Source organism: Manacus candei, unplaced genomic scaffold (assembly GCF_025592945.1).
Source record: "Manacus candei isolate 608988 ecotype Guabito, Panama unplaced genomic scaffold, ASM2559294v1 h1tg000135l, whole genome shotgun sequence".
NCBI lineage: Eukaryota > Metazoa > Chordata > Aves > Passeriformes > Pipridae > Manacus > Manacus candei.
The window spans coordinates 926,827-951,894 of NW_026138183.1; the positions used below are offsets into that span (position 1 = coordinate 926,827).

The following is a 25,068-nucleotide window of genomic DNA, read 5'->3' on the forward strand; positions in this document are numbered from 1 at the left end:
ACTTAACAGACAAATGGGTACCTTCCAGATTTCAGTTGCAGTTTTTCATTTGTACACTGTCTTAGTTACAACTAATCATATTATATTTAACTTCCTCAAAATTCCTATATTTACAGGTATAGAGAAAAAAACTGCATTAAAAAACCCCCACAAGACTCCCCCCCCAAAAACCTGTAATGCCAAATATAAGCTGTGACATCTTGATTTTTCTGGATTTGATTTGACCAGGATTTCTGTAACATCTTCCTTTGCTTTTTTATTTAAATAAATAGGTTATATGGATCTTTAGACATAATGTTATCTTGTTACTTAAAGTGTATACATTTCATACATGTTCCTTTGAACCTCATCATGGTCACAAAACGTCTGCCTGCTTTATTATACTAAGAGGAACAGAGTTGGTAGGGAATTAAAGTTACACTGCTGATTTTGTACTTTTAGCTTTCAGGTTGTTTATGCAGGACAAGGTCCTGACTTAGTGATTGGTTCACACTGCAGAGATTCAAAACCTTTCATAAAATACGTAATATGGTCTGTAGAGGGAAACCAGAAAATGTAATTAGTCCATGGTAAATTTACTGCTGGACCATGTCTCCGCTAATGGACCTTTCTGGTCTTTAAAATCAACTTGTTACATCACTGGGATGCCTACTCAAAGTGGTTGCATTGCATTGCTCTGTAGCATTTGTAATTTAACACAACTATTTCTTTTTCTTTCTAAAGGCGCCTAAACAGAAATAACCTCCAGTTGCTTTCTGAACTGCTCTTTCTGGGGACGCCGAAGTTATACAGACTGTAAGTAGACATAGCCCGATAACTGTTGTTTGGGAACGTTTGGATTTGGTCTGTTATTCTGTCTTGCATTGGGTTTTTTGTCTTTTGCCTCAAATGGGCTGAAATGCATCTTGGAATATTGGTGTTTTGTTTAAGCTGAGTACTGCTTTGCAAGACTTTTTTATATTTTATTTTACTTCTGTGTCAGATACTGATAGTTGTATGAGACAAAGTATTATCATCAATTTCCACTTCTTTAAGGAAGTTCTGCTGAAAGAATACTTTCCTTTTCTACTGTTTTTTGGTTGGTTGGTTTTGGCTTTTGTTTTGTTTTGATTTGTTTCTGTGTTAAAAGAAATAAAAATGCCTGTGGAAATTCTGACCCAGAGATGCAGCACTGTGTAAGCATTTTGGTTTTGTGATGTTCTGCTTTTGTGGCTGTACACACTTACTATAAAAATTATAGCATTGGCAAATGCTAGGTCTGTGGAGAACTCTCTCCTATGTCCCATCACAAAGAAAACAAAGGTAGTAACTTGAGCTCTGAGAAGAAAAAACTATGAAATTCTTTACCTTATATAGAAATAACATCAAATTGGGTAATGGCTTTTTTGTTTTGATTGTATTCTTTGGTTTGATAATGTTTTAGCAACATTTTTTTAAAAAATATTTTGGCCCATTGTCCTTTCTAAGAAGCCACTTAATTCTGTTGCAGTTGAAATGTGGAATAAAGTTTGGATCCTGGTTTATTTTAACTAAATAAATTTTAAGGTACTTTTAGGTTACATTATGTGGTATTGAAGGGATACAACATGACATGCTTAAGTAGGCTTTTGTACAAATTCAACCCTGTTGTAATTAGATACGTGTTTGACACATTGCTTTAGACTTCAGGTGAGATTTCTGCTGTTGAAATTGCTGGTTATATTGAGTTTCATCCCTTGTGTGCTTGGAAAAAGAGACGTGAAGGTGGAGGAAATTGTGATTCCGCTTATTTGCTTCCACTTTAGTATATGGAAATATGTTTGAGAAAAAATGGTATAATGAAGCTTTTATTTTTAGGAGTTGATTTTTGTTTTAATACTATGAAACAATAGTTCTTTTCTCCCTTCTCATAGCAACATAAAATGGCAAACTGGGAGTTACTCTTATTATTATAAACGTTTAGTTCTGTGTATTTTATTTCATTCATTTGCTTTGGATGTATGCTTTGTTTCCAGAACTTCGCTGTAAATTCAGTGAGTTGTTAAATGATGAGGCCAAAAAGCTGCTGAAGGCTTTTGTCCTGACAAACAAAAATATTTTGCTGTGCTATAATGTTATAATATATTCATATGTGGTATTATGTATTAACAGTTTAGTCTTTTATAATTTCCCTCAGCCATGAGAAAGAAATTACTTCCATCAGAAAAGAATATGAAAGAGATTTATGATCATTTTATTATTTCACCTATAGTGTAATGGTTGTTATCTAGATTCATATAAATAGAAATGAGCCCTAATTTGCAGGCAAAAAACGGATACACACTTCAGGCAAAATCATATTTGAATATATTTATTTCAGAATTGTTTATTTGATAGATGCTAGTCTTAAATCTATAATGTCCTTTGACATAAAGCACACAACTGCTCATAGCATATATGGTGGAAAGTAAGAGATCTCTGGCTTCACAGTATTAAATTTCCTCTGCCTAAGGGTTATTGTTGATCAGACCATGAAAGTGAATGTCTGGTTATAATGTATTCATGTTTAAAAGAAAATATGAATTAAACTGAAAATCTACAGCTGCTTAGTGCTAAATTTGTAATTGAAAAAATGTCAGGCCAACAAAGGTATTGATGCTAGCTAAAAGTTCTTGGTCAGTTTTCAGAAAATATGTAGCTTGATCACTTTGAAGAGTATAACATTATTTTATTTTTTTACATGTATCATTGTATATGCTTAGATGTATTTACATCCAAATAAATATTTTTCTGAGGAGAGTTAAAGTTCTCTAAACATGATTAATAAAATGTATACTATGCTTTGGATTTAGTATTTATTTTTGGCATTTAACAGCTAATCAAACAATGTGTGTACTGCGAGGTTTCAACATACTGTTGAGCTTCTGTGAATAATAATTACCATTTGACCCTTGGCTGTAAATGAGATGCCAGGTGAAGAAGCACATATGCTTGTTGTGTAGCCTAAATGCAATATAAAAGAAAGAGGGTACGCTGTGTATGAATTATGATTTGACACAGTTGGTTGCCGCCAGCGGCCGGCTATGCTTTCCCTTTGCTGTCTGCTCCAATTTCTCTTTGGACGGGTTGAGAGAGCACTGCATGTTCAGGTCAAGATGTTTGCCTAGAAATAGTAGTACAGTTGCAGCTGTGTTTGCTGGAGCAGGAGACTAGTTTAAATAGCATTACCATTTATCCAGTCCATTAACAGAACTCTGTAAAATAATACCAACTCTGCATAAACTACAGGACAGTGTAATAAAATTACAAGCACTTGTTGACAGATGGGAAGTGTAAGTAAAGGAAAGCGATAGGTTGAGAGTTTAAAAGAGACAGTGCATTATTTTCTGTGTCTAAAGACACTTAATTTCAAAGGTAGTTAAAGAAATTATTTTTCAGGCTACCTTCTTTCCAGTTCAGCAGTCTTCCAAGAAATCTCCTGGAACTAGTTAAAATGGATAATTTTTGTCAAAACAGAAACTGATTTTCCCACTAAGAGTTATCTACAAAGGTGTCTCGGCATAAATATTTCAGTAGGAAGTAGTTAATGCTAAAAATAGTACGAAGAGTGCTGTAGGTTATGTTAATCTTACCTTGCAAGGAATTCCTCAAAGCACAATTTACATGAACCTCTGTTTTGATGCAATACTGTTAAAATAAAGGTGCCATTGTAAATCCCCTGGGGAAATACAAGTTCTTGTTCGACAAGAACTGCAGGAAGGAGATGTGTTGTTTTTGGTGACCTCTATGTCCACTAAGTTGTCTGATGTCAGCAATGGTTCCTTAGTACAGAAAACTACTACAGCCTAGTAAGTGCTTATCTGAGGCAAATAGATTTTGATTGCTTACTTTGGCTGGTTAGATCACAGTTCATTGATTGCTGTTTGCTGCAGGATACCAAGTGCTGGACCCAAGCTGTTTGAAAAATCAGTTTTAAAAGATACCTTTACTAATCAGTGGCATGCAAAGGTTATTGAATTCCATGCACAAAGCTTGTCCCTTTAGATTTACATTTCTTACAGTTGGAATGATGATTAAGTTTCCCTACTGACCAATATTTGTTGTATAAGTTAGGCAGTATTGGCTTGGGAAAAAACAATCTTTGTAGTGGGTGTGGTCTGATATGAAATATTTTTTCCTTCTCATATGTGTACTTGCAGGTACACACTATGAATGTTTCTCATCTAAAGGGAAAAAAAATCTTAATATAGTCTGATTAATAAATATCACTTTTGAGATGTTTGTTAGTGACTTTAAAAAAAAAATTTCTAGCAGTGAATAATTAAAGGGAAAAAGTATTAAACATCAAGAAAACCTTTAAAAATTCACTTAGGCCAGAACAGCAGCAGCAACAACAACAAAACATGCTGTATGGGGGGCCCTTGCAAAAATTCCTCCTGAATTAATTTCTGCCAGCTATGATTAAAGTGTGTGGTACTAGATGTGTCAGACACCATAGTTCTCTGCTTCATTTTACTCTTGGCCTCTTTGGCCCCTGCCACAATAAATCCCACAATGGTTAGTCAGGAATTGCAGGTTACAGTTGCCAGGGTTACCGTTGTCCGGCCGGACCGACATCATTACTCATCCCGGCCGGCAGCCCCAGCGCCGCAGCCGCTCCCGGCGCGGGGAGTCTGCGGTCGAGGGAACTTCTCCTGGCGGCTCTCGGTGCTGGTGCTGGAGCTGTTGCAGGAGAACCTGCCATTTGCATCACTTGCTAAGCGTAGTTTTGCTTTTACCTTTGCCGAGAAAAGAAAAACCAAACAAAACAACAAACAAAACAAAACCCAAAACCAACAGCACCACAACCCCTCTCCACACCCTCCCCCCACCCCGGAAAAACCTGAAAAAAATCCCACCCAAAAAAAAGCAACCAAAAAAACCCCAAACGAACAAAAGGTTCGTCCCAGCAAAAGATGCTGGAACAGGGACTTTGAAAATATTTTTGAGTACTGGGCTCCCTACTGTTAAGGTACCTGCATTTGAGGTGTAATTTATGGTTTTGTCTTATTCCATTTAACAGTAATCATGGCAAGTGAGATTATGATCGTAATTTTGTAGGAAAGATATTTATCTTCAGTCTGAATCTGTTTTAACAACTCAATAGAGAAACTACTAATTAGAAAAATGCTCCTTATCCCAAAGGCTCTGAAATATTCCCACTGCAAACAGGTGGCTCTGGATGTTAAATCCAATGAGGATTTAGCATGTTAAATCCAATGAGGAAATGCGTTTCCCCTTTCCAAAAGGCAATATCGATAAATTTCTCTCCTTTTGTAAGTAGACTGTTAATGGAACTACTGCTGAGTAAGCGCAATGGGTTGGTTTCCACTGCTGTCCATGCTGTAGTAACATTACAGTGTGCTCCACTTTATTGTAGGAGTGGGATGGATGGACAGCAATTTAACAAAGGTTTATTTGAATATGAGTTATGAAGCCACCTTGTTGCTATATCCTCCCCAGGATAGTGTTTTGAGTTACTTCAGTCATATGTTCGAGTTTTTATGATTTGTTATGGGGTATTCTAGCAGCATGCATACTGTGTATAAGGCAACTCCATTACTTCTTGATGTGATAGATTTGAATCTTATCCTTTTAGAGCTAAATAGAAACAAGTCTTCCATACATTGTGTCCATCCTGCTAGTTTTTTTACTTGTATTTTTTTACCACTGTAGCTTAGTTCAAATACAAGAATGTTTAAATTGTTTTATCTAAACAATTTAGTTAGTAAGAATATAACAATTCTAATACTAGTTAGTTTTTAATTACTAGCATTATTTTATTAGAGTCACTCTTGAACTGTGACTATAGTTCTTAGAACATAACTGTATTTCAAAATTATTATTTAGTGAAGAAATACTGCACATTAGTATGTGTATAAAACAAATGTACAATTTTGGCTTTATGGTACTGTAAACCAGTAGTTAAAAAGAAATCTCTAATATATGAGCAATTACTAATCTTTCTTACATTGTGGAAGAACTCTTAACAATTTCCTACATCAGTGCATTTCTGCTAGTAGGAGATCTTGTTGCCCCAATGTAGAATGTTTTCAGGGTGAATTTGGTCCCTTACACTGCATGGACACTGCAAGTTACAGTTCTGTGAGTTTATTTTTGCTGTAATCCCAATCTGTAAATAGACAGGACTATCTAAAAAAATATAAGAATTAATGTGTATTAAAAATATTCTTGTTAAGGTTCATTACCTGTAAGAATAAACCAAAATAACTAAGAACGTGTTGCCTTTGTGCTAGGTTTGTAATACCTCTTTTCTGGCATTCACTTCTTGAATACTTTATGCAATTTGGCTTGCATGTGTATCTTTTGTCTGATTCTACCATTGCTTGCTTCTACCTTGAGTTTTTATTCTTTGCTATAATCTTTCAAAATTAAAAACTGTCAACACAAAGTACTGAACAAAACAAAAATACCACTGTAGCTTTGCTTCAGATATAAGCCTTACTTATATAACAAGATGATATTTTAGAGATTTTTGGAAGTGAAATGTGCAAAATTCATTAGGTAATTTATTTTTTGAGCACAGAAACAAGTATTGCATATATACATTTGGTGTACAACTTGCAGTAGCTATATCCAAGCAACAGCAAGCTGAGTGGAAGTGTTGGTAGAACCAGAATGATCTTTTGAAATGCAGTCAGGGAAAAAAAGTAAAATATATTATCACTTTATGCAATTACTGCACTTCAGACTGTCCACTATATTACTTTTCCTACCCTTTGTTATCAAATCTCTTAGTCTGTAGGCTTTCTGTCTGAGCTATGCTTTCTTTTGTATTTGCACATCACCTGCTGTGATGCTGTGCAGGAAAAAAATGGTGTACCAAATATACAGAAATCAGGTGAAATGTTGTTACTTGAATTAATAGTATGAGATTTTTAAAATTGGAAACAAACTTTTTTTTTGTGAAATGATCCTCACAAGATGGATGTTTATATTTTTTTTTACATGATTGGAAGCTGTCTGAATTGTGGTTGAATTTGCCTTTATTTCTTTAATTATAAAAACATAATTTTGTGTATTTTTTTACAAGCAATTTTTCTTTTGCTGTACAGTAAACTGGCAAATTAGATGGACTGCTGGAGCTGTAAACTAATTCTGGTACCAGGCAGATTACTAACTCTATATGTAAGCTGCCTTACTAAGTGATGTAGTTGACTAATTTCAGCGAAAGGCATCTCTAGAGATATCCAGAAGTTGGACTTTGACAGAATGTGCTGAGTTGGAAGGGACCCACAAGGATCATCGAGACCAAGCCTTAGCTCACACAGGACTATCCCCAAGAGTGACACCATGTGCCTCAGAGTATCATCCAAACACGACTTTCATCCTTGTGGGTCCCTTCCAACTCAGAATATATACTTAGAACTATGGATTTTTTCATTCAAACAAACACTCCAAAGCTGTTCAGTCACTTTTAACCTTAACTGGAAAATCATGTTAAACATCAAGCAAACAAAAATATGACTTAAGGTGATTCTTCTTGACCAATACAAATGTCTGTTATTTAAAAATTTTTGCTATTAACTGTTGGCATTTAAATATGTCTAATGTGAAAACTTGAATTGTATTAATTACTCAAACCATAGCTCTATTAAAATAGTGTTGTGGTATTCAGAGTAATCAAGATATCTACTTTAGCTATTATAGCTTTGGTAATTTGCCCTCTTTGACCCCAAGCATAAATAATTATCTTCTGTATTTCTGTTGACGTGATAGCAGTTAAAGCAGAGAACTAAGATAGCTGCCTTTTAATAAGAAAATTAAAATAGCTGGTTTTGGGTCACCTGTAACCATATTCATGTCCAGTCTGAATCAGTCCCTGGGTTGTTCCTGGGGGGTTGAGCTTGAAAGCTTTGGTAAATTATGATATAGGAAACCTTTTAGGCAGGATTTAAGTAGGAAACTGAATCTCAGTGAAGGAAGTCATGAAAAGTAAAAGGCATGTCAGAGGAAAGGTCGTTATTATGTGATGCAGAAACATGGTGTGAAACATTATAAAGAGAACATCTGTAAGTCTCAGCTTGCACAGAGTGGACATTTAAGTGCAACCGTGTCATCTTGATTAAAAAAAAAAAAAAAAGAACAGAAAAGAGGAATAAATCAGGCCAAGGGAAAATCTGAAAGTATAGAGACTTGTCCCTATGATCGTAGGTTTCTTCTGCGAGTAGAAGATTAAAGCCTAAAGTAACTGAATAGCTGAGAAAAGTCCAAAGAAAGGTTGATTGCTTCCCCTCCAACAGTTCCAATTGATTGAAAAAAGCCTAATTTAAAGTTCTGTTTGTTCTGTGTCTTAAACCATCAGAATTTTCTTTTGGAACCGGGGGAATGCTCTGGAAGAGAAAGAATCCAAGGATAAAAAGTCATTGCAGGCCAACAATTGTTCCTAATCCTCACAAAATGCTGGAGAAATTAAATTTATTCTTTATTGCTCAAAGTGTTACCTAGGTCACTGGGTGATGGGAAAATTGAACTGGAAGTCGAGTAGGCACAATCTTTGTTTTGTGTCTAGATGCTTAACCTTAGACACGACAAGGCATCTTAGTGTGTTGTGGGAACTTGGTTCAGAGTATTAACACCAGGACGTTTATTACCCTGGATTCATAATGGGCTATGCTGTCAGTAGATGAAAATGTTGTGTTTACATTTCAGTGTTAAATGATCATTTAATTAACACCTAAGGAAAAAAAATAAGACCCTAGTGAAATTCTTAGCGGCTTTTATTGTTGGTTTCCTTGGAGGTTTTAATATCCAAGTTACACTGCAGTTGCTTCTATAAGTAAAGCTAGAAAAGACATCTATGAATGCAGGCAAGAAGGACAGACAGTTTAACCCCTGTTGACCCTTCATCCTGAATGTTGATTTATATAGCATTTTAAATGCATTGAATTTGTTTCAAAACTCCTCTAAAATTACTCAGCATTCAAACAACACATGAATTTCTCCTTTTAAAAATATTTCCCAAAGTATATATTCTTATAAAGAGCATAGTTTTTTCCCTAGGAAATGACCAATATATATATATATATATATATAGAATACATCAATGAAAATTTTACTGTAGTTAAAAAAAAAGATATTTTGCCAGATTTGTTTATATGTTCTTGATAAGAATGTACAGGCTTTTATAAAGGAAAACAAAAAGGAGGTTTGAAACAGACAACATATCGTACTCTGATTGCAGTAGCTACTGTCTGAATTCTTCAAAAAGTATAGGAAATTGGCAAGGGAAACAACATTACTGCAAAATTGCATATCCACTTTACCCAGCACAAATCTCCTTTCATATGTTCCGTTGTATCAAAGAAAGTCAAGGCTATCTAAAAGCTTTAATTTGCTCTGGGTCCTTAATAATGCTTTTTGTTGTAATGTTGATCTACAAATGCTTTTTGCAATAATGTTGCCCTACAAAGCGTGTTTGAATACTTTTTTTCCATCCCAGAGCTAAAGCTAGATGAAATGCTCTTTGTTAAAGAGCAGATGCTTTTCAACTGATGTGTTTTTATAAACACACTGTAGTAAAAACTGAAATTACATCTAGGTTTAGAGATGGGTTTCAGGGTTGTTTGTTTATTGTTTGGTCTCTGCCTAGTGGATAAACCCCACAACCTTAAATCATGTTAAGAGACTGATAATAAAAAGCACAGCACGGCTTAACTCAATTATTGATGATCCACAAATTTTATTGAATACTTTTTAGTTTTACTGATGATCATATCCTTCACACATGTCAATAACTGAGCTGGAAAACTCAAATGGAATCTGCTGATACAGTAAATGTTCCTTTTCTCCACACAAATGACATAAACCATCCAGCACTTGATGAAATATTACAGCTGCAGTGAGACTTCTGTCTGCCAGTGAGATCTTATGTTTTTCAAACTTCTCTGAATATATTTATTAAGTTGAAATTTAATATTCAGATAGAGACTTGTCAGAGGTACTTGCATTTGCTTTTGTCTGAAATACTTAACCATTTGTAGTTAAAGCAATGTATCAAAATTTCAGTATCTTTTTCAGTGTTTTTAATTGAGAAATAATTCTGCAATATTAATTTCTTAATTGACGTGTCGGATGAAGGAGTACTTAGGATATGCTTCGGCTTACCCTGTACCATGCTGAATTTACTCTCTTTACAGTCCTGGTAGAGCTTTTAGATTTGCTGAACTGGTGAGTGATTAAGACGAGTAATGCATGCAGGAAGACACAGACTACGCTTTCCACATGAAATCCAACTGAAACTACATTGAACTGTGTGGGACTCGGAGTCCTGGTGGGCAGGGTCACGTCAATTATCTAAGTACCAATTAAAGGGATTCTCATTATGTTATGGAAAGTGACCATACACAAAGTGCAATACTTGGTCTGAGAGAAGCCAGGGCTGCAATGACGGACAACCCAGACTGTTGTGCTGATCCTTGTAGCTGTTGTGAGGGTATTGGAGCCAGGGCTGGTGGTTCTGCTTGGGAAAGGCTGCTTATGAATGCTGAGCTGAGTTTATTCTCTCCCTCAGACACTTGAGAGGCCTGTTCTGCTAATGGCTGTTCAGACCCACCTCGTGGGGAATAAAGCTGGGACTTGCTGAACTCTTTTCATCTTTACAGCCAAGCCCAGGTGCAGGCCCTCTGTGGCTCTAGGGTGTTTAAAGGACCACAATCTGAAGGCTTCTTTCCATGGCCCTTAATCTTTAGGGAGAAGAAACAAGGGACTGAATTGGGGGGGTGAATCTTTTGGTTAAGCACTCCTTGAGGATTTGCAGGGTTATATGTACAAGAGACAAAATTCTTGCCTCTTTCTTTTAATTTCTCCTTCTGTCCAGACAGTTCAGTCACATTTTTATTTTTGCTATGAATGTGTAATCCATACAGTTGTAAGGAAGGGCTGCTCATACTCTGTAAGGTAGTGTGTACAAGGAGAGGTTTGATGGCAGCTGTTCAGTGTTTTCAGTACTTTAATATGGGGGAAATAGAAGAAACCTCAACTCTTTTTTTTTTTTTCCCCTTCTGTGGGTTTTTGTAGGAGTGGTGGTAGCTGGCTGGGATTTAGATAGTTGATTGACCCTGAAACTGCAAAGGTTGCATATCAGGTTTGATAAGGCCCACAGGGAAGAGTTGCAAAGAAGATAGGATAACAGCTAATATTAGGAAGGGGTATTGGTAGTAGCTGCTTTCTGAGTATGGAAGCTAATAGAGAGAAAAGAATATAAATGTGCACCTAAAAGGGGGATAAAAGATTTTGAGAAGCTTAGCAGAACTAAAGGAAGTTCTGTACAATAACTAAAAGAATGACACAAACACATATGTATAGTGCAGGAAAGCAGTGCTAGTTTCTGACACTGGAGAAAATTCCTGTCTGGTCCTTACTACTTCTGCTTTGATGTTAAATCTAGTCAATGATTAATTGATTCTGTCATATTTTGAGTGTTCTTTATGAATTGTGCATTCTTTGTAAAAGGCAAGAGACTGAATTCCCTCCTTGATTTTATGTCTGTAAATTCATTAGAGCAAATACTTTTGTGTAACTCTCCAATTCTATAACTTGTTATAGCAGCAGTGATCTCCTTATCTCTTAGGTGCCTACAACACAAGAACAAAATAAAAATTGCACTCAAAAAACTATAATTTTTTGGGTCAGGGTCGTTTCTAAAAATGAAGAAACAGAATTCCTGTGGAGAGCCTACCAAATCTGTAGAGTGCTTTGCTTCTTGATCTTTAGTATAGTGTTCATGTCAGAGGTGCAGAAGCCAAAACTACTTGTTTGGCACAGAGTAGGGAGATGTCTCATGGCAAAATTTTAGTTTTGTATGTAGGTTTAGCAGATGCTAAATTTTAATTTCATCTAGAAAAAAAGAATCATAACCATAGGTTGCTCTTCCTTGGCTCACTAGTGAGGGTAGCCAGAATATTCAGATTTGAGGATCTAAATGCCAAGCAGGTCATCTTCAGTGTTATGGCTGACAACAGTAGCTCTATCTGTCAAAGGAAGAGAGTCTCTTGCCGTGTTGTAAGACTTCTTAGACTAGGAAATAATCAGAAAATTGTACAACTGCTTTAGCATGAAAAAGAAGATTACTTTAGTAAAATTTGTTTGACTAGCATGCAATATTAAGATTAAAAAATTTTGTAACATGCAGTGTACTGTTGCCTTTGATTGAAGTCTTGCATACAAAACTAGGTTCAAAGCTGCTGGGGTATGGCCAGTTGTGCCACATGCTGTTGAAGTTTTAGATAAGGTCCTGGGATGAAGTATTTATTTGGTCTGTTGTTCTGTAGTCTACTGATTGCTGATCTAAACTGTGTAAACAGCACACCAGTAAATTTTTTTGGAGGAAATAACGCTAAGGGATTTAAAAAAAACCCAGAATGTGCTGGAATTGTTTGCTTTGTGGATATGGACTGGAGAATGTGGGAAATGCAAAATACTTATGGCCAGTTAAGGATTGTGATTACTGGGGAGAAAACTACTGTAAGAGACATAATGATAATAGCTGGAAAAGTACAGTACATCATGGAACAATAAGATCATGCAATTTCATGTGAATGTATCAAAGACACTGCAGGAAGTGGAAAAGAAAATATTTTTAATTATGCTATGTAGTTTTGTGAAACCAATGCTGAGGTGGCTTCTCTAGCCAATGTTGTGGGATGTTCAAACATTTTTTTTCCATTTTGTTGCAACATTAAAAATATTTCTCTAGTATTTTGGCTAAACTGAGTTTTTGTCTATTCTTCTAAGTCAGGTTGCAAAACCTATTGTATTTTTTTTCCTCAGTCAAATGAAAGAAAAGAGAAGTGGATTTGAGTTCTAGGTAAGGCTTTAAAATTAGTGTGTGCTGTTAGCCTGTTTATGTAACAGCAGAATACCAAAATAATGGCAGTATTGTGTGTGCACCTATATGGGGGGAACAAAGAGCAAAACCAGTAGAAACGCAGTTGAATTAAGGGGTTGACTGGTCAAGAAATGATTTCTGCAGTGAGTTTCAAGTCTTTGAGATGGGTGACCTAAAAATGATCATTTGGTATATATTCAGTGTTGAAGTTAAAATACTAATAATACTTCCAGATATACAAATTCTTATTATAGAAATGGAACTTAAGAGTCTTCTGGAATTATAAATTAACAAGGTTTAACATTTAGAAGTAACAGGGGGTGTTGGATTTTCTCTGTAGTAGCAGAAAATCAAGCTCACTTCACAGTAATTTTATCCACAAAGGTTCCAAGTGGGGAGAAGAGCCTAGTCAAATACATTACATGGAACACAACAATGCAAATGCATTAGTACTGATAATTCTTTGGGCCTTCAGTATTTAAGATGTTAACATTTTAGGACAAACAAAACAACAACCCCCCAAGAACTGAAAAGAAATTATAGTCTTTGAGAAGTAGTCAAAGGTGGAGATGTCTGTCTTGAAAAGTTTATTCAAATTTCTCCCAAATAAACTAGTTAAGAAAAATATTATCTGTATCCATTAAATGTTGCATTATTATTTGGTGAATTAGAGATATGAATTTGGAACTTAATATCTTCATATATTAAACAAGAATGTGATGCTATAGTTTAAGTGTATGGTTCCTTAGAAATGTAAAACTATTTGACTGTGTACTTTGAAAATGAAACTTAATCTAGATTCCTTTAACAGTATTCAGAGCTTCCTTTTTTGCATTATCTAGCTGTGGGTGGGATTGTTGTGTAAGAAAGTCTGCTGCTATTAATGTGTTTTGTTCACTTTGCTTGCATTTTTTAATTATGATTGTATGACTGTATTTGTCCACTGTATTTTATTTTGGCTCCTGAACTTAGTATGACTTTTCAGTTAGTTTGCTAAATGTGAATGTTGCAGGAAACTCTTTTTAATGGTGTAATCTCATTCTGCACAGTAGCAGTGCAGGTCCCATATGAATTTGGGAAATAGTTTTGGTATGCCCAGAGGAAAATACAGACAGAAGATAATCAATGTATTCCTACTACTCAAGCATATGACCATCATCATTTTGGTATGCTAAGGTTAATGAATTTGCCTGAGTCTGCTAGGAACCTCTTTCCTTCTAAATCAAGATATGCAAAACTCTGGGTCTTTTTTTTTTTCTTTTTTTCATATAGAAAGGAGAATAAACACTGTACACAGAAAGCTATAACCAGTAACTAAAAAAAAACTAAACAACTTGAAATATGTTAAATGTTTCATTTTAAGTTGGGTGGTCCAGAAGAAGGTTAAAAAGATGTTCTGAATTTGGTTTCTGTTCCTTACCAGAGGAAAATATTATATAACCAGAAATCACATTTTAATTGATGCTTTGTTTTGCTTTATTTGCTTAATTACAATATCCTGTTGGGTGTAGTTTTATCAGCAGTTCTTTTGAGATTGTGTAATGTTTAGGGACGATTACACTATGTAAAACTTTCCAAATATGAGACTTTTTTAAAAAGGAAAATGTGGTGTGAATTAGCTGTAGTTTTGAAAGGAAATATACTAACCTTCAGGGGGAGGGGAGGGGAAGAGAGGTTAAAGCATGTATGATAAGTATATTTTTGGTCTGTTTTATGCTTTTTTGTTTTGTTTTTGGATGTAACATTGAAGATGTGAATCTCTAGGAATTACTCCAGAAGGTATGAACTCTAAAGGGAAAGTAAGGAAATACTTGTTTGTGCTGAAGTTTTATATAGAAGTGGTACTCTGAAATAAGCCTAGGTAGTGTTTGAACACATGGGAATTTCTTAAAATAAACACAGCCATGAAGGGAAAATGTGATAATGACTTGATGATGATGAGTGTCTGCTGTTACTGCTGTTACGGGTCCAGTGAGATGCAAGTGCCAACACCCCAGCCTCTACACCATGATCCAAATTGCAATGAAGGAATTTGGCAGCTCTGATGCCTTTATGTGAATGTATTACCATGGCTATGAAGATAAATAGTTCCAAAGTGGAAATAGTAACAAATATTTAGTCACTTCCAAGCAGATTAGAAGTGAAAATAGACATACCATAGGAACCAAGATAAAGAGGAAATATATATTTTCTGAGTATATGTGTTCCATTCATACTTCCCTGGGCTGGTTCTTCCTTTTAGAAATCAGTGTATTTAGACAGATTATATATGTTCCCTTTGTAAAAGTCATCATCCTGATTTCTTGATTTCTTCCAGCTTCCTTCCTGCTCTCCCTTTCTGTGACTCTCCTCTTATGCAAACATCAGCCCTGATTAAAGCCTAAAAATTGCAGAAAATGTACTGTACCAAATTGTAGACTGGTGAGCTGTCTGATAACCATAAACTGTCTAATGAAGTGCAAGAGCGCAGATTTGCTCCCAGGGGCAGGCTCCCCCTTGTGGGTGCTGAACCTGTTACTTAAAGCTTCTGTGAGCTTCCTAGTATTGCACTAACTTAACCATCTTATTTTTTTAAGCTAATATCTGTATATCATTTGAAGATAATTTTTTTTCTATTCTCAACTTTTTTTTTTTTATTCTCAAGTAGTTTTCAAACCAGACTGACCTGAAAAGTCTTAACTCAGGAAGAAGTTTTGTAGAGTGGGAAAATTATTGCCAGAACACAAAAGTCTTAACTTTTTTGTTGTTCCGGTTTTTGATGCAACCCCGTCTGCTGCTTTTGGATTTAAATGATTCCCATATACTCAGTATACTTTTTCTAAATGTACTGCTTAGCTTCTCTGCTAAATAGGGTCATGTCCTGTAGTGGATGTCTAACATATGGTACTGATACAAGTGTGAGAATCAACACTGGTAACTGGAAGATTATTTTCTATCAGGTTCTCCGCGTTCCTCTGCCGAAGATTAAGAAGAGCTGTATTGCTGGGGTGGAATAAAGTGTCTTTCGTTTGCCTTGAATGATGGTGCAGGACTTTGCAGTGGAATCTGAGCTGTGGCATGTTTTAGAATTTTGAAATTTAAAATTCAAAATTTCAAGGTTAGAATTCCAAACTGTGGTAGTGGCAATTTTTCTACTCTCTTCACTGTACTGGCTGTTTCTTGCAAGGTGTTTAATGCAGCTCACTGAGTTGACTTCTTTACACGGGCTTAAGAGGCTTTTCTGCTTGCTCGCTAGCCCAAGCTGAATGACTCATCTGAGATCAAGCTGTTGACAGAGGAGGTGCTTTTGGAGCTGCAGATGGCACTGCCAGCATCTTAATGAAATCCAGTGCCAAGGGAAGCATATGAAAAATGTAGGAAACAATACTGAAAATCACATGCAAATCTTGGAAAATAGGGATGTGTCTGTATATGGAAGATGTGCATTTTTCATCATGAAAACAATTTTCCCTACATTTCCACTTCCATCAGTGCCAGCTCTAGCCCTGAAGATTTCTTATGGCCTATGACTAATTGGTCTGATGGCTTGATCAATGTTCTAGTGGTTGACATTTCCTCTGAAGTGAATGACAGTCTTGTGGTAATATGCATTTTGAAATTCAGAAACCTTCTGGTCCTTCAAGATTCCTTTTTTCCTATCACAGTACTAGCCAGTACTGTTATAATGTACATATGGATTCCTGGCTGTGGGAGCTAATTGTTCATTCTTCTCAGATGGTTCTCATTCACTGAGTTGTTTGCTGTTTTCATGCATTTTTCAGTGTGAAATGGGTAAGAACTAAGAAGGAAACTGCAGACTATACCACCAAAGACTGAAGCTTGCATCATGAACCAGGACCAAGAAATCTTGCAAATTATATAACTTGCTTTTTTATATATTGTCACTTGACAATGCAGATTATAATTCTCAGGAATGTCCTTTAGATATAAGATGAAGAATTCACCTTGCATGTCTGAATTATGATGAACATTACTTACAAAATCTCACTACGTTTATATTGGGAGAAAGATGCTACTGTTTATCCTGTTTTTGTGAATAGATGTTTTATTTGGCCAGCTGCTAGAGTTGTATGGGATTTGGTTTCTTCAGGAAGTGCAAGCTTGCCAAACCTGAACCAGAGTTACAGGACAGGGGGTATTTCAGTACAGAAATTATTTCCTCACCAATACAAACTCTGTCTACATATTGCAATAAACCCATAATTTGACAGTGTTCCAGATTAAGTTTCCTAGGCAGTCAGGAGGAGCTTTGTACTGGTCATATCCCCTTTTTACATGTCACGGATCAATGAAAGAAAAAATTGTGGGCAAAGAAATAGAGGATCATTTGATGATAAGATATCAGCAATAATTTCTAAAGACACTTGTTCTTGTATAACTTGTCAGAGCTTAGGGGATATCTTATTTAGTCATACTTCTTCCATACTTCAGTTATCAACTTCATCAAAATCTTGGGTACAGTGGAAGCTTTTTGTCTTCTCAATTTCTTCAGCATATTATTTCTCATCACTGACCTGAACCTCAGCATGACCTTAACTTCTTGGTGACTTTCACTGTGAGCTCAACTGGTAGATATTGTGATGTCTAGATTTCTGTCTTTTCTGGAGAAGATGACTTTTTCTCCTGAACAATTCTCTTCTGCATTCTTAATGGGAAATCTAGTTACTCTAACTTTCTTTACTGTAAATGATTCCAAGAGGCTTTGTGTAAAATAAAGTTTTTCTTTTTTTTTTTTTTCTATGAGAAGCATGCAGTGGAGGAGAAAAACAAAAATTACCTGCTCACTTTGAAGTCACACACACACACATGCTTTTTAATAAAATATTAAAAAACAAAACCAAAACCAATCGAAGCTAAAATAATACCTGAAAAATAAATATGTGTTTTAAATAACTTTAGGGGATTTTTACATCTAACTTTCCTGATTGCCCAAAGGTAACCATGACATTAGTTTTTGTTCCTTGTGCATGCTAGTGGCTTTAATTTAGTAGATTTGCTAAATGCGTCTGTCATTGTGTTAAAAATTTTAATTACTGAGGTTTGTGAAACAGCTCCCAAATACAAGGAGTATTTGTAGAAAGCTGGATAGATTGACAAGTGATTGACAGGGTAAACAGTCTCACAGTGTTCTGATATCCTGTGCTGTGGTGCAATGCTACAGATACCGCATAAGCCTCAGGAAGTAGCTGCAATCCAATTTTTATTAAACTTTAGTGCCAATGTATCTTGAAATTATTGTTAATTGGGAAACTAAATGTGCCACTGTTGTCTTATTCTTCCTTTCTTTAGAAAGCTTCATTGTTGTTATGCTGCGTTCCTATAACGTTAGTATGATATAACCCAAGAGTGATATATTTTACAGGCAGTGTTAGCAAGAGGAAGTTCAGACATTGCACTTTTTCATATTTTTTTCCCATAACTTCATTCAATTATTTTTGTAATGCAAAAAATCTTTAAGTGACAAAAGCCTTGTTTAATGTAATAACTGCAGAATATACCTATTGTCCTAATGTGCCTCTAAAACAAGACCCACCTATAAAACAGGGATCAAGTCTATGTTCCCCAACAGAGACAGGCACAGTTCTACCTTCTTCTCACCCTCTCCTTTTCCCTGCCACCCACTCTCTGCCACACATAAAAAAAAGAGAAGCAAGCTGAAAAACCCACTGGAAAGACAGATAGCTTAACTGGTTCATTCTTGAAGATGTTTGTTTTGTAGCATCAAGGCGAGATTAGTAAATCCCAGGATCATAATGATAAATGCTTTGTTTTTGTCAAGCTCAAGATCATTATTGACACTTGAGCAAAGAAAGATAATTCACATATTTTGAAGGCTTTGCAGTTTTAACTTAATACCTATCTTTTTCCTAAGAAGGTGGAAGATGCTTTAAATTTAGGGGCAATGCTGCAACTTAATCTTCAGGTGTGTCATGGTTTGAGATAGCCCCAAAATCCAATTCCCTAGCTCCATTCCCCCCTCCCACATCTCAACCTAATGTGAGATGGGTTTTTCCAGACAAAACACACCAGACTCAAAGTGGGGGAAAGGGAATATATTACAATGACTGTACAAATAAATACCATATCACATTATACACACGATCACAGCTATCTCTACCATGACATATAGTATTTACAATGGACCAGATCTCTTCTCCCCTCCAAATAAAAGTCCAGGAGGGAAAGAAGGACAGATCCCTTTCAGTCTCGGAACAGCAGCATCTTCTGAGGCAGCAGTCTGTCTTCTTCTCATGCATGCAGCAGCTGATAGCTGGATCTCTGCCAGCACTCACGAGGGAGGTATTCAAGTCTCTCTCTCGGCCCCATCGCCTCCAACCGAGGGGTCTTCCGTGGGCTTCGTAACCCCAGACAAGGTCGTATCACCACGTCATATCACGAAGACACAGGGGGGTCTTCGTGACGGTCTGGTATCTCCAGGAGACTCAGCTCCTTGCAGGGCCTCTGTGCCCTGCCTCAGGCTGCCACCGTGGCAGCAGTGCAAGGGGGGGGGGAGCCAAGGTCAACTCCCCCCGCATTCCTCTCGGAGCTCTCTAGCTCCTTTCTCTCTCCGGTGCTGCATGTCTAAAACTCTTCTCCTTAATAGGAGTCCATCTCCCTCTTTTCTCAGAGGGATCTCAAAGGAGTTTTGGGGTACAGTCTTACCCCCAGAACTCTGTCTCTCAGGCTGCTGGCTCTCTTTTTTCCCGGCTCTCCTTCCAGGAGTCCTTTCTCTGGTGCTGCATGTTGCTTCTGCTGCTCCTTCAGTTCAGGTGTTATCTGTCCTAACTCTCTACCACCGTTTCTCTGGTCAGTGCCGGCTGCTGCTCTGTGCCCATGGAGAAAAACATCTCCTGGCATAACTACAGACACTTAGTCCAGCCTAGCACTGTTCCAGGTCTTTGCAGTCCCCTCCCAGCCAGGGGCTGGGGGGGCCCAGAGGGCCCAAGGGGCTTAGAGCCCCTTCCTCATGGCTCTACAACATGGCCACCTCTTCCAACAACCAAAACTACAACTCATCTCTTCCGGTGAGCTTGTGGGATGTTGACATTTCTGCAGGAGCGCCCATTGGACAGAACTCCAAAACTTCCAGGGGTTTCCACCCCTTGGGGTCTACCACTTTTCTTAGCCTCTGGGGGAACACAAGGTTCAAACCACAACAAGGTGTCACATGTGGATCACATAGACACGTCTGTTCCATCATTCATGTCTCAGGTTAAGGGGGTTTGTGATGTTACCTTGCAGACTGGAACTTTTGCTGTTAAATAGGCTCCTTATCTGTTCTTAGACTAGGCTCTCATTTCAAACAAGTATCCCTCTTTCCCATGTTGCTTGGAGATTTCATCCAGTTTGCCAGCTTACTTTTCTTCTCTTACTGAATGTGAACCAAATGGACCATGGCTGACTGTGTTAAAGTATGTTAAGGCCATGACAAGAGACACTATAGTCTGGGTGAAAACTTGTCATCTTTTTTTAGTGCTGAGAAGTCCAAAATGTCAATTAAATAGAAACTTCTAAGGGTGCTACTCTTTTTTTTTTCTTTTAAAGTAGCTTCTTTAGGTTTTTACCTTTAAGCATCTCTCTGTAAACATAATTAGTGTTTTCATTTTACTTCTTCATAAAATGTCAGTGTGCTGCTGTAATCTTGCCATATAATTTAAGAGATTTCCACCTGCATAGTGGACTTTGCCCTAAAATTACAACTTTTGTGGTTCTGTTAAATGATGCAGCATAGGCTGGTGAGCTCTGAGTATAGTGTAGAACTTATAGCTGCAAAATATGTTGTGAAAATGGAAAAATGTATTTTGGAAAGGAAATAAAAGAATTCTTTACACAGTATATGCTTCTATCTTCAACTGGACCTGTGTGTTACCTTTCCCAAGTGCTTTGTCAAGCAGCAGCCACACCTGTGGCTCTTTCTGCTCATTCTCAGGAAATTGCTGAGCAGCAGAGAAGATGTCTGGAGCTCTCTGGAGGATAGGGGATCCAAGCAGAAAGTGAAGAAGAAACACACCAGCATTCAGGCCCTTTCCACTCTTGAAAAGCAAGGATACTACTGGCAACTGGGAAGAGCACCAAGAAAGAAGAGAATGATTGAAATAAATAAATTGATAATACAGCGAGGGACTTTTTATGAGATACGAAAGAGAAGAGACAATAAAACTGCATCTAGAAATTACTGACTTGAGAATTTACTAACTTACGTTCTGGGTGTATTTTTTATGCTTTAACAAAAGTCTTATATCTTCGAATATTTTTTACTTTGGCAGTAAATTTTAGAAGTTTTATTCAAGCATTGTTAAATTTTTCATAACAGAATCCAAGCACTTGCATGACAAAATTACTATACTTCCTGTAATAACCTGGACAAAAAAGTAAATGTTCCTTTTCCAGAATCTAAAAATGCCTCAAGAAAATTCCAAAATAAGAAAAACTTCAGAAGCATTTTGTATACCGTTTTTGAGCATTATGTGCTTCAATGCCTTTACCATCCAAACATATAATTCAATATAAAAAATTTTCAAAAGGTTTAGGCCATGCATCCAAAATTATCTGTAACCTTCAATAAAGAAACAGGAACTAGCGACACTTGAAAAAAAAGGTATAGAATTAGTATGGGTAATTGCTTGCATTTCAAAACAATGCTGAAAATACTACTGATTCTTGATTCTTATTCTGATTGCATTGGTTATGTTGGGCATCTAATTGGAAAATGAATCCAGAATTCACAAACTGGACAAAATTTAAAAATACTTCAGAAACTATTTTTGAGTTAGTGAGATCGAGTTGCTTGATACATTATCTCAACAAAAGCTGTTTTCTGATATAAATATTTTGCTTTATTTCTTTTAGATTACAAAATGTTTTAATTCTAGAATTTTTAAGCCAAAAAGTGTTCTTCAGAACTCTGTTCCTCATTCAGTGTTTTTTTTTCAGTCTGTATTTTTGCCTGTGGAGAGAGTATAATAGGTAGTAACTGGTGTTCTGTTCTAAAATAACAAAAATTGCCCTTCTGTATCACCAGTTCTGTTAATTGCATGCATTAATGTAAAATTGTATTGTCTCTTAATGAAAGGGGGTTTTTGTGCTATAGATAAGTGTTTTGTGGAAAGATAGCTATGATTTCAGGAGTATTTAATCTTCTGATGACTTGTGTTAGTCTGCTGTTAGTTTATTCTTTGTGCTGTAAAACTACCTTTAATAAAACATGACCTTAAAACTGCCTTTTTTTTTCCCTCCAGTAGAATACTCTAAAATTCATATATAGGTCACAGATTTTTAAGGAAAAATGTCCTGAATTCTAAAGAAGTGGAGAATAAAGCAGATTGTAATTACCAGTGAAGGAATTGCATAGTTTGAAAGGGGTGGGGCAAAAGGTTAAAAAAAAAGTAATTGCATTTTCTCTGGTCTTCATGGTTCCCCATTTCCTTTTACCTGCTCCAGGGGCAAATATACTTGTCACCTTTCTGGAAGTCTAGAGGCAGCATAAAAATTCTTTGTAGCCCTCTCTCCAAATTTGGCTTTCACTCCTGTCTCCTGATCTGCTATTGCTATCATACTTCTACTACCCTGTGCTTTGAGTTAGCTGACTGACTTAAACTATTTTCTACGTGTATTTGAGAAATCTGTTCTCAGAGATCCAGATGAAAAGGGCAAGGCTGAGGGGATCATGTCATAAAAGCTTCTTTCTGACTCTTTAAATGGATTTAAGGAGATGGAACCAGAGACAAATGGGCTATTCCTTACAGTATATAACTTTGATCAAGCTGTCTTTACCACCATCTATCTAAATGATAGTGACATATTTTTAAAATAAATTGTGGAACTCAAGTACTTCAAGTGAGTTTGGTCTGCTAATGTCTGTATTTCAGTGTACATTTCTGCTAGAAGCTCAGTAGGGCATTCAGGATGACTGTAAGGCTGCTGAGAGCCCGTGTTGCTACTAAGTTTTTCTCTCCAGGGAGATGCAGCATAATGTTTTTCACGTGTTTGTCTTAACAGTGCAAGACCATGTTACACTCCAGGAAACTGATGTACAGTCACTGGCATCAGTAGTTTATGCCCTACTTTTAAGCATGTGTTGTGTGGGAATGGGACAAGGAAACTAGCCTTCAGGATAAATGTTGAGCAATGAATGTGACTTGTGTACTCTTTGTTATTTGTTATTCTCTTTTCCACTGTATTCTCATAAATGATATAAGGAAATTAAAAAAATTATTATCTGCTGTCCTCCTAGTTGAAACTTCTTTCTTGGGAACGGCCTTTCATTGTTAGGCTGACCAGGTGTCGCAAGTGCAGTCCTAGATCCACTTATGCTTTAACTCCCTGGGTAACGACTTTGTAACATATAGGGTTGGGGCATGTGGACAGAGTGGATGCTGCAAACACCTTGGTTTAAATTGGAGTTCCTGGTATCTGTAGTGTATGAGACAGATGATCTGAAATCCACTCATAAGATACAGTGAAGACTAGCATTGAGAAGGAGAAATTAAATGCAGAAGGCATAGACAGGTACTATGGCAAAATACATCTTGTGAGTGGTTTGGGCTTCACAGAATAAGTGGCAAGTCATAACTCTTTTGCAGAAAAGAGTTATACTCTCTCAGACGTACTAAAGCTCCTTACTAAAGTGAGACTGGGTCTGATTTATCCTCTTCTGTTTGATGCTCATCTGTGTCTACTTTGGGAAACTTTTACAGATGATTATAGAATTATAGAAATTCTATAGATTATAGAAAAACAAGGCTTAAAAAGAATCATAAATGGCACTACAGAGTTTAGGAAAAGTAGCTTGTGAGGAAAATCTTTCAATAATTGGGTGTGCTTATCCTAGAGGGGAAAAGACTGGGCAGTAAGTGAAGAATATTACAAAGTTATTACCAAGTAATTGTTTGGAGTTTTTTTGGTTTGGTTTGGGGGTTTTTGTGTTGTTTTGTTATGTGTGTGAGGTTTTCTGGTTTGTTTGTTTGTGTTTTTTGTTTGTTTGTTTTGTTTTGTTTTCATTTCTCTCCAGCAACTTCATTTGGAGTGATAAGCGTAGGTTAAAAACTAGGAAACATTTTCTAATGTCTGAATTGCTGAAAGGCTACCAAGGATCTTGGAAAACATACCCCAGTGAATGTTTTAAATAATGAGTTGATAAGCATCTGGTAGTGGATGGTTTAGCTGTGTAAACTGATTCTGATTCAGAGTGATGCTTTCACAAGCTAAGCATTTAGAGAGCTCTTTTGAACATATTTTTTTTGTATTTGTAAGAAAATTTTAGTAATTTTAATAATTATTGGTGTTACCATATTTAATATGAAATTATATTTAATCATACTTAGTGTGAAATGCTCTCTGTAAGAAATTCAGTTAATTCACACATGAAATCTCTTAGATGATAAACCATTTTTTCTTCTTTTTAGTTTCATCTTGCTTAGACACAAACTAGGTTACAGAAAAAAGCTAAATTATTTATACTATTGTGACTTCATTCTTATTGCTCCTGTTAATAATGTAACAGAAGAACACAAATGTATTTCTTGAGCTTTTAAAAAATCTTCACCAACATTTTTCCCCTCAGTGGCTATTCATTTTTGATCTGCATGTGTTACAGCATCACTATTAAGTGCTCTAGTCTGTCGTATTTTAATTCTGTTGTTGAATAAATGAACTTCTACCCTCACGAAGTAAGAATTAGTTTAGTAGGTACAACATTTCTTTCATTGACTATAACTATGAAAAGCTATAGAATGGCATTTGACAAAGCTAAAAGTAGTGTTCTAGCAGCATCACTGCAGTGGTCTTTCAACCCATTTATCAAGCTCCTGATTTTGACAGAGGAAACCATTAAAAAGGAAGAATGCATTTTACTCAGAGCAGTGCAGAAATGGAAACCTTCTGAAGTACTTCAACAGTGAGAAAGAGGGTGAGAGTGGAAAGAAAGGCTTTATTAATATTAAAAAAAGACAGGGAATTTAGTTGAATTATTCTACTAAAGTTTATATTTTCCTGCTATGCCTGTTAAATGTTAGGGAAAAAATCATTTAAATCGACATTAGAACTATTAAAAAAAAGATGTCCTGTGGTTTTCATATTTACCGGCCTCTTACTTTTAAAATCCTGCTCCCAAATAACACAATATGTGCTACTGAAGATTTTTTGGTTGTTTTGAGGCTGTTCTTCAGTCAAAGATCTGACAGTTTCTGTAATGAGGGAAAAAACCCCCAGAACACAAAGCA

General features: G+C 36.3%; 1 protein-coding gene across 6 annotated transcripts in view; it reads left to right on the forward strand.

Annotated features, from left to right (window-relative positions):
- SLIT2 (slit guidance ligand 2) overlaps positions 1-25,068 on the forward strand; it is a 268,878-nt gene that overhangs the window by 21,120 nt on the left and 222,690 nt on the right. For all 6 annotated transcript variants that reach the window (XM_051771501.1, XM_051771500.1, XM_051771504.1 and 3 more), the window contains exon 4: positions 724-795. In XM_051771501.1, coding sequence (XP_051627461.1) covers positions 724-795 — 72 coding nt within the window. The remainder of the gene's footprint in view (positions 1-723; positions 796-25,068) is intronic.